The sequence below is a fragment of the Podarcis muralis genome, chromosome 13 (assembly GCF_964188315.1).
Source record: "Podarcis muralis chromosome 13, rPodMur119.hap1.1, whole genome shotgun sequence".
Taxonomy (NCBI): domain Eukaryota; kingdom Metazoa; phylum Chordata; class Lepidosauria; order Squamata; family Lacertidae; genus Podarcis; species Podarcis muralis.
The window spans coordinates 4859341-4868915 of record NC_135667.1 but is presented as its reverse complement, the minus strand read 5'-3'; the positions used below and the strand labels follow the sequence as shown (position 1 = coordinate 4868915).

The 9575-nt window shown below is 54.2% G+C and overlaps 1 protein-coding gene across 3 annotated transcripts in view; it reads right to left on the bottom strand.

Annotated features, from left to right (window-relative positions):
- Nucleotides 1-608: 608 nt before the first annotated feature.
- DNAH2 (dynein axonemal heavy chain 2) overlaps nt 609-9575 on the bottom strand; it is a 142709-nt gene continuing 133742 nt past the window's right edge. For 2 of the 3 annotated variants that reach the window (XM_028701687.2, XM_028701689.2), the window contains exons 80-88: nt 9242-9433; nt 6443-6627; nt 6070-6298; nt 4280-4431; nt 3537-3651; nt 2751-2927; nt 2226-2300; nt 1967-2117; nt 609-875 (exon numbers count right to left, since the gene is read on the bottom strand). In XM_028701687.2, coding sequence (XP_028557520.2) covers nt 721-875; nt 1967-2117; nt 2226-2300; nt 2751-2927; nt 3537-3651; nt 4280-4431; nt 6070-6298; nt 6443-6627; nt 9242-9433 — 1431 coding nt within the window. In that variant the 3' untranslated portion in view covers nt 609-720. The remainder of the gene's footprint in view (nt 876-1966; nt 2118-2225; nt 2301-2750; nt 2928-3536; nt 3652-4279; nt 4432-6069; nt 6299-6442; nt 6628-9241; nt 9434-9575) is intronic. The other variant, XM_028701690.2, reaches the window with a different exon arrangement.

Below are 9575 nucleotides of genomic sequence, written 5' to 3'. Positions count from 1 at the left end.
CCCCAGAGACCCCCGGACAAAGCGCTGCCCCCCATCATCGCTGTAGTTGCCCCACTACCGCCCTCCTTCCCAGGGCTGTCCCTGATCTTCCTTCTCAACTGGCCATTGCTCCCCAGTTGCTACTGGGACGCCCCCTCCCCCCCCCCGCACTTGTGCCTGCCAATGGAAAGGACATTTGGCTCTTCTCTGCCAGCTGTGTGTCACCAGAAAGGTATTTCCTTCTCTCTTGGCCTGCTTGGCTCTTGGCACCACGGAGCGGCCCTTTCTCCGGAGCCCCACATCCATCTCACAAACTGGGGCAGGCTCCAGTGAAATTGGCCCCCGCAGCACCACAACCTCGAGGGCCCCAAAGAGCAGCTCTTCTGCCCCATCACTGGTGTTTCCACACCATACATTTGAAAGACATCTCCTCCCTTTCCAAGGATCCTGCTGGGAGTTGCATCTCTGCAAGGCGTGTACTACAGTTCCCAGGAGGGGGGAGGGCACAGAGAATGTGCTTTCAGTGTTTGGTGTGGAGGAAGCCTAAATTTTGTCTGCCCCAGAAGGTGATCTAATCCCAGCCCTGAGATGGAGATTTCCCTTGTCGAGTAGAAGAGAGACACAAAGGAGACTGTAAACAAAATAGCTTTATTTTAATTTTACCTAAAACTGGGGGGTGGGGGGAGTCAGAGAAGCAAGGTTCCTTTGGAGAAAGGGGTGCATATATGGGGGGGGGTGTCTTCAAGTATCCAAACTCATCAGCAAGGCTGTGCCTCTTTTGATCCAGTGGTCAGAGGGCATGGCTCCGGACCGCAGGTCGATGCCAATCACAAAGGAAGGGCGCCCGGCAGTGCCAGCCCGGTTGGGGTAGTAGTAGCAAGGGCAGGCGTACATCCCTAGAGGCATTTATATATTTAGTCATTAGATTTATGCCCAGCTCATAGGGGGGCAAGCATATCCATACAAATGCAATTACAACGGTTTGAAACAACCTTCTAAATACCAGTTAGAAACCTACCCTAAACTTCTAAGTTCAGGACTTATTTTAATTTATTTATTAAATGTGTATACTGCCCTTCATCCAAATATGTTTTTGTTTATAGTTTGTTTATTCCTTTATTTAATCAAAATCAATAAAAAAGAATTTTTTTTAAAAAAAAAGATGTCAGGGCAGTTGACAGCATAAAAATACAAGATAAAAATACAAAATACATCATTATAACATGAAGAAAAACAACACAAACCAATAGCACCCTCTCCCAAAAACACATATAGGATGTTAGTCAGCCAAAGGCCTGGTTAAAGAGAGATGTTTTTGCCTGGCACCTAAAGGTGTATAGTAAGGGCACCAGGTGACAGTCCTTGGGGAGAGCATCCCACAACGGGGAGCCACTGCAGAAAAGGCCCTGTTCTCATGTAGATGGAGCTTTCTTAAGAACATAAGGAGAGTCCGGCTGCTGGATCAAGCCAAAAGAGGCCCCTCTAGGCCAGCATCGTGTTCCCACAGTGGCCAAAGGGAAGTCTGCAATCAAGACGTGAGCACAGGCGCACTCTCTCCTCTGGTTTCAGAAACATGGCTGCCTCCTCCATCAAACTCTGCATAAACGGGTCTGTTTTGACATTTCTCCTGAGTGCTAATATTGGGGGAGAGTGGGGCACCCCACGAGGGAGGGCATTCTGCAAATGGGGGGTCGCCATGAGTCCCCACCAACGGTGGCAACACCAACAACAGGTGCTTAAAGAGGCTCCGTAGCCGGGGATGGAGCTGACCCTGGAGAGAGAAACCCTGCCAACGTTGGCCTCCGACATGGTGCCATCCAGCTGCCTTGGAGGACAAAGTTCTGGCCTTGAAAGAGCCGGAGGGCGCCAGCTTGGCAGAGGCTGGAGCAGGCAGTAGCAGGGCAAGGTGGGGAAAGAGTCTGAGACGGCCTAAGGCAGCTTCCTCGCACCCATGGGTCACCGCTGGCCCACCCTCCGCGAGACCCACCTTTGCCGCTCTTCTTCTTGTTCTCCACGGGCTTGAAGTGGATGGTAGGGATGGGGCAGACCAGCTGCATGGGCTCCGCATCCATCAGGCAGGAGTTCTTCTTGTCCCAGCCAGCGCCCTCCAGGTAGAGACCTCGCACCCACACCCCTTCCTAAGAGAGGAGAGGGAGACCACGCAGGGCTGGCTCAGGGGGTCCTAGGCTCCTGAGCTCTCTTCCCCCCCCCCCCCCCGCAATGTATGCCCTGGGAGACGCACTCACCTTGGGCGGGTAGACCAGGTTGTTGTCATCCACAGTGGAGACAATGAACTCCCAGGAGAGCGTGTCCACGGAGATCTGAAAGGGATCGGGACGAGGAGGGAGCCACGTGAGATGGTTCTGCAGCCCAGGGGTCTCTCCCCCCTAAGCTAGCCTTTCTCCATCTTAAGTCCCCGGCTGTTGTTGGACTACAACGCCCATCATCCCTAGCTGGCAGGACCGGCGGTCAGGGATGATGGGAGTTGTAGTCCAGCAACAAATGGGGACTTAAGATGGAGGAAGGCTGGCTTAGGGGGAGACCCCTGGCTCTCAAGCCACAGAGGCCCACTTCCCCTCCCAGAGAACACCCTCCCCGCAGAGCAGTCCTCGCTGCCAGGCCCTCGCTTCTCCTTCCAGGCCCGGTCTCCCCATCCCTTCCAGGCAACGTCCAAAGACACACACAGGCCCTTCCAGCCCGCCCTCCTGCTGGGCCCGAATATATATCTCCCCCCCCCCCCAGCCACCACCCTCTCGTCACCCACCACCTACATTGTTCAGGCGTGCAGCAGCTTGCAAAACGGCCGTCAGGAACCCCGTCGGAAAGGTGAACCCCGAGAGCCAGAAGAGCACGGGAGGGTGGGCAGTGGTGGCCCAGCGGGTAAACTGCTCCACGCGCTGGCCCAGGTCCCGGGTCCAGGCGGCCAGAGGCTTCTGAGATGGGTAGGCCTGCAGGAGGAGGGAGAAGGCCAGGATCTGGGAGGCAAAGCGGGACAGGCCAGCCAGTCCCCCCCCCCCAAAAAAAACAGCCCCCACCTTGGGAAAGAGGTCTGCCAGCCCCAACCCACAAAAAGGGGTACGTGTGTATCCCCCTTTGCTCTCCAGCAACTCGGGAAGGAGAAAACCGCTATTTCGCTGGGGAATCTTTTGCTTTGGAAGAAGCCGTTTTTGAAATATTTTCGTTCAGAAGAGGCTTCTGAATTATGCATTTCTCCCTAATGGGAAATCTCTGCTTCAGATGTAGGGTGAAGGCAGGAGAGAGGATGCGGGGAGGAGGGAGGTAGAAACCTGGTGGGTCCCACAAGGAATTCCAGAAACACCTCTCTCCTGAAATCTCTGTTACCCCTGGGTAAAATAGGTTCAAAATATGTTCACAAGCAAAACAACAGGTGTTTCTAACTACAAGGCGCCAGGGTGCTCTCTCCTCGAGGGAGACGAGCAGCTTGGAGCTTCCGGATCACACCCTCCTTCCTGCTCCTTCAGGGACCCCGGGTCCCCCACCTTCACAGAAAGGGGGGGGGAGCACCAGGAACCACCCCCTTCCCCCCAGTGCCTTACCCTCTCCCACATGGGGGGGACGCGGGCATCGAAGATGCAGTTGAAGATCTCCTCGAGGTCCGTAGACATGACCACCAGGCCCTGAATGCCCTTCTCCAGCTCCACCAGGGAGGCACTACGGCAGAGGACAAGAGATGCTGAGGTGAGCACCATAGAATCATAGAGTTGGAAGAGACCACAAGGGCCATCGAGTCCAACCCCCTGCCAAGCAGGAAACACCATCAGAGCACTCCTGACATATGGTTGTCAAGCCTCTGCTTAAAGACCTCCAAAGAAGGAGACTCCACCACACTCCTTGGCAGCAAATTCCACTGTCGAACAGCTCTTACTGTCAGGAAGTTCTTCCTAATCTTTAGGTGGAATCTTCTTTCTTGTAGTTTGGATCCATTGCTCCGTGTCCGCTTCTCTGGAGCAGCAGAAAACAACCTTTTTCCCTCCTCTCTATGACATCCTTTTATATATTTGAACATGGCTATCATATCACCCCTTAACCTCCTCTTCTCCAGGCTAAACATGCCCAGCTCCCTTAGCCGTTCCTCATAAGGCATCGTTTCCAGGCCTTTGACCATTTTGGTTGCCCTCCTCTGGACACGTTCCAGTTTGTCAGTGTCCTTCTTGAACTGTGGTGCCCAGAACTGGACACAGTACTCCAGGTGAGGTCTGACCAGAGCAGAATACAGTGGCACCAGAAAGGGACTGGGAGCTGCTGAGGCCTGGCCTGCCCTGTCCCCCCGGGCACTCACTTGATGACCTGCAGCAAGGAGTTGTACCGCTGAATCTCCTGCAGCAAGACCACGTTGAGCGGGGAGGGGTCTCCAGACAGCACCTTGCAGGTGCCTTCGTAGTCGATCTCCTCCGGGATCTTGCTGCGCACGTCTGCTGAAAGCTCCAGCACCTGGAGAGGGGGAGAAGGGCATAGAGAGAAGAGGTATGCAGGGCACCAGCAGGGAGGTGGCTGGTGGTTTTCCAGGAACCACCCCTGCTCTCCCCGAGACTGCTCACAATCCGGTTCTGCAGGGCCCCAGACATTCGGGAAAGGAGACTACATGTGCTCCGACAGACCTAAGAAACGAGGGAACTGCCAGGGGACAGTGCCCTGCTCTTTGGTACCACTGCACCAGGGCTCAGCCTCAGAAGGACTGTTCTGAGACGAGAGTGCCCCTGAGCATGCGCCGAGTTCTCATCGCCACAAAGCGGACATGCAGAGGGTGCCTCCTGGGATCCAGGAAGTTCAAATAAGGAGCTGTGAGGGCCTTTCACAAGTGTGAGACACGGGCTGCTTGCCTGCCCCAGAAAGGCCAGCTCAGGAGGGCTGCCCAGGACGCCAGAGCAGTGCACGCTGTGATAGGGATATTATGGTCTTAGATATACGGCAATGTTCATAACTGCACGTACATAGATCAGCACAGGAAGACCGACCTGAAGCCATTTTATTCCTAAACTGAGCAAATGTTTTCTCTGCATGGTCAAAGTGGAAAAGCCCCCCCCCCCCCTTGTCCTTTCCTTCACAAATCCTGTCTTAAGGGTATGTCTGTGTTTGAATAAGGTATGAACCTGTGACCTAGCCCAGGAACTAAGTATTTATCACTACAAAAGACTGGCCAGGCTCCCCAGGCAATCCAATCAAGTAACCTGCCAGACAGGAGATAAACAACAAACAACATTCAAATGTTCTGTTTTAGACCGCCTTTTCTGTGATGTAGGTGGGATGTATCTGAGGGGTGGTCTTAGGTTACACCCCTTTTGTGATGTATGTATGATGTTTCTGGGGGTGGTCTTGATCTACAGGGTGGCAATTTCAAAAGTCTTTATAAGGCCTTGCGCACCATTTTTCTGGGTCCCTCCTCTCTCCTGCGGGTGAGGGGAGCACCCTGTTGCAACAGATCAATAAAGATCAGGCTTACTAGCTGCTTTGCTTCTCCATATTCCCTGGTTGGCCTCTGTTATTCTCTCCTACCAATAGGGAACCTATGTAAGGACTCTATATGGGCTCATGGGTACCCCATAAGGGTATGCCCATCCTCCCTGGGTACCTGCGGCAGCTAGACTGGTGACTGGGGGCGGCCGCCGAGACCACATAACACCGGTCTTGAAAGACCTACATTGGCTCCCAGTACGTTTCCGAGCACAATTCAAAGTGTTGGTGTTGACCTTTAAAGCCCTAAACGGCCTCGGCCCAGTATACCTGAAGGAGTGTCTCCACCCCCATCGTTCTACCCGGACGCTGAGGTCCAGCGCTGAGGGCCTTCTGGCGGTTCCCTCATTGAGAGAAGCAAAGCTACAGGGAACCAGGCAGAGGGCCTTCTCGGTAGTGGCGCCCGCCCTGTGGAACGCCCTCCCATCAGATGTCAAAACGATAAACAACTACGTGACATTCAGAAGACATCTTAAGGCAGCCCTGTTCAGGGAAGTTTTTAATGTATGATATTTTAGTGTTTTTTGGTTTCTATGGAACCTGCCCAGAGTGGCTGGGGAAACCCAGCCAGATGGGCGGGGTACAAATAAAAAATTATTATTATTATTATTATTATACCTTGTCCTCGCGGCTCTGCCCGGCCACTCCGGTGGGCGTGGTCTGGGGCTGCAGGGAAAGCAGCGTCTCGAAGAGCGTCCTGGCTTCAGTGATCTGGGAGGCCACGTCAGCGTTGGGGTGCTGGCCGAAGGCTTCAGGCGGGTCCATGCCAGGCAGCAGGCTGATGTATTCCTTGTAGGAGGCGATATTGCCATCCTTGGGGATTAAGTAGGTGTCCAGCACAGAGAGCCTGCAGGGGGAGGGAGGCGGGCCAGCCGGCTTGCTCAGGCAAAGATTTCCTCCTGCATCAGGGGACGTCTCTGTCCCGATAAACGTGCCGATCCCAGCTTTCCCAGCACCCAACCTCTCCCTGCCATCCCAGGCACCAGCTCACTTGTAGAAGGGGGCAGCCACACTTTGCTCGCAGAAGTAGTCGTTGATGTAGGTGGTGAGGAGGCGTCGGTCCCAGTCGTCCGTCACGTGGCCCCCGTAATTGACCCCAGCGATCAGGTACTTGAGGGCGTCCCAGGGGGTCTCCTCATATTCATCCAGGTACAAGCTCAGGAGGTTCTCTGACACCTGGCAGGGAAGGAAGAGTCACAGGTGACAAGGGAGTGGGCCGAGGGAGCACCTGCTGTAGCCACCTGGACTGGGATATACAAGGGCGGGGTTCCCCAGTACAGACTGGCTTATCCACACCACCCCTCGTTCTGCTGCTTCTGCCACCCTCCTGGGGGGAAAACTACTCTTCGGTGCTCAATCAGAGTTAACAGGAATATGGGTTTTTCCCAGATTGCCATTTGTTCTGATGTATCACTATGGGACACGGGTGGCACTGTGGGTAAAAGCCTCAGCGCCTAGGGCTTGCCGATCGAAAGGTCGGCAGTTCGAATCCCCGTGGCGGGGTGCGCTCCCGCTGCTCGGTCCCAGCGCCTGCCAACCTAGCAGTTCGAAAGCACCCCCAGGTGCAAGTAGATAAATAGGGACCGCTTACTGGCGGGAAGGTAAACGGCGTTCCGTGTGCTGCCCTGGCTCGCCAGATGCAGCTTGTCATGCTGGCCACGTGACCCGGAAGTGTCTCCGGACAGCGCTGGCCCCTGGCCTCTTAAGTGAGATGGGCGCACAACCCCAGAGTCTGTCAAGACTGACCCGTACGGGCAGGGGTACCTTTACCTTTATCACTAAAGAGCAGGTTTTCCCTTGGAAAGGAGCGGGGCAAGGGGAAAACTCCTTGGACCCAAAGCATGGGTCAAGTGGGAAACTGCCAGGACTTGTGCTTTCTAGGCACACCACATGCAGAAGTGTGGATGAGCCCTGTATATTTATATTTATATTTATATTATTTATATTTATAACTGAGATCAATAATTGCAGTCACCTGTGTATGAAAGCTATGTACATTTTACAATTTTTAATGTGCTCTAAGCTGCCCAGAGTGGCTGGGGAAAGCCAGCCAGATGGGCTAGGTATAAATATTAAAATAACCAAATCATCATCAGCCCAGAGGCCCAGCTGTGGTTCCCTCTTTCTCAGTAGGCAGCCTACGGGACACTTGGTGACCACCGCCAAGCCGGGCATCGAGAACTTGCCCATTCGCCAGCATCCATCTAAAGCCCTTGTGGCCAGACCTCCTCACCACCCCACACGCCTCTGCAACTCACGCTTGCGCCCCATGCTCCAAAGGAAAATGGCAGATGGGATATGAGTGAAATGACTGGTGTGAGTGAGCCCCAATGGTGTGGAGCATGTTGGTGTAATGTGAACACATTTGGATGTTCTGAGATAAGGGTGTCAGGTGCACTGGGGTTACCGTAGCAACACCAGCAAGGTCGTGTGCATGACTGGCTGAATTGCTCATCCTCCCACTGGCTCAGGAATGTAGAGAGAGGTATAAACGTCTGTGGGGCATTGCTTTCATTATGTGAAGTCCTGTCCTGATGCTATCGTGTTTGCTGTCAGGGTCAGACTGAATCTGTGAGACAGGGGAAGAGGATGTGTGTAACCAAGTTACAGGGAACCAGGCAGAGGGCCTTCTCGGTGGTGGCACCCGCCCTGTGGAACACCCTCCCACCAGATGTCAAAGAGAACAACAACTACCAGACTTTTAGACGACATCTGAAGGCAGCCCTGTTCAGGGAAGCTTTTAATGTTTGATGCATTTCTGTATTTTAATATTGTGTTGGTGGCTGGGGAGACCCAGCCAGATGGGCGGGGTATAAATAATAAATTATTATTATTATTATTATTATTATTATTATACACAGCAGCATTAGCCAGCATGGTGCTAGTGTTAGTGGATCTCTCTGTACATATGCACCTTTACTTTAAAGACCAGAAGTACTGTATATACCGTATTTTTCGCCCTATAGGACACACTTTTTCCCCTCCAAAAATGAAGGGGGAATGTGTGTGCATCCTATGGGGCGAATGCAGGCTTTCGCTGAAGCCTGGAGAGTGAGAGGGGTCGGTGCGCACCGACCCCTCTCGCTCTCCAGGCTTCAGGAAGCTATCCGCTAGCCGTGGGAGACGCAGCTCTCCCACGGCTAGCGGAGAGCTTTCCGGCACCCAGAAGCTTGGGGCGCGCTGAGCTCAGCACGCCCCAAGCTTCGAGCTTCACGCAGCGCTCCGCTAGCCATGGGCTCTCCCACGGCTAGCGGATAGCAGCCTGTTCTGGGGGCTGGGGTTGGGGGAAGCTCGGGCTTCCCCTGCCCCAGCCCCGCACCTGGGGGGGGGAAAATAATATTTTTTTCTTTATTTCCCCCCCAAAAAACTAGGTGCGTCCTATGGGCCGGTGCGTCCTATGGGGCGAAAAATACGGTAATAGATAGCAGTGTTTAATGGAGCTTTCCCCTTATCTGGGGACTCTGGAAGAAGCTGTTCTGCTGGGAAAAGGAAATCTCTGGGGTCGGCTGGAGCGCTGCAGACTTTGCTGCTACATGACACGAGTCGAGGTGTGGCGAGCTGCCAACTAACTTCCACGAGTCACCGACAGGGCAGGTGGCACTCCTGGGCACTTCAGGCCACAGGGAGGGCTCGGCCGCAGTTTCTTCTGGGGTTTTCTGAGCATACACGGGAGCCTGGTGGACTGGCCAGTCAGAGCCCAGAAAAGGAAGGCGCAGACAGGTTTCCCTCCAGAACCCGCCCTTTTTCTGCTCTCCCGATCCCTCCCGAACCCTTTTCCACCTCACGCCACCTCGAAATCTGAGTCGTTGAAGCCGTAGACGATGTTCCAGCCCAGCTGCAGGAACTTCTTCCGCTCCAGCAGGATGCTGTGGAAGAAGCAGAGGGCAAAGAGCAGCTTCTTGTACTTGGAGGGCTTCGTGCAGCGGTTGAACTGGGGCTCCGTGATGAGTTGGTAGAGGCGCTTCATGTTGGCTTTCAGGCCCTGTCAAAGGGAGGAGGAGAAGAGGCGCAGGCTCGTGACTGACCTTGCAGGAGGCATCAAGGAACCAGGAGGGTGGCGGGGGCAGCAGTGGACTTGGCCTGCTTTCTGTGACTTGTCTCCCCTGTTTGAGCACCAGCGCTTT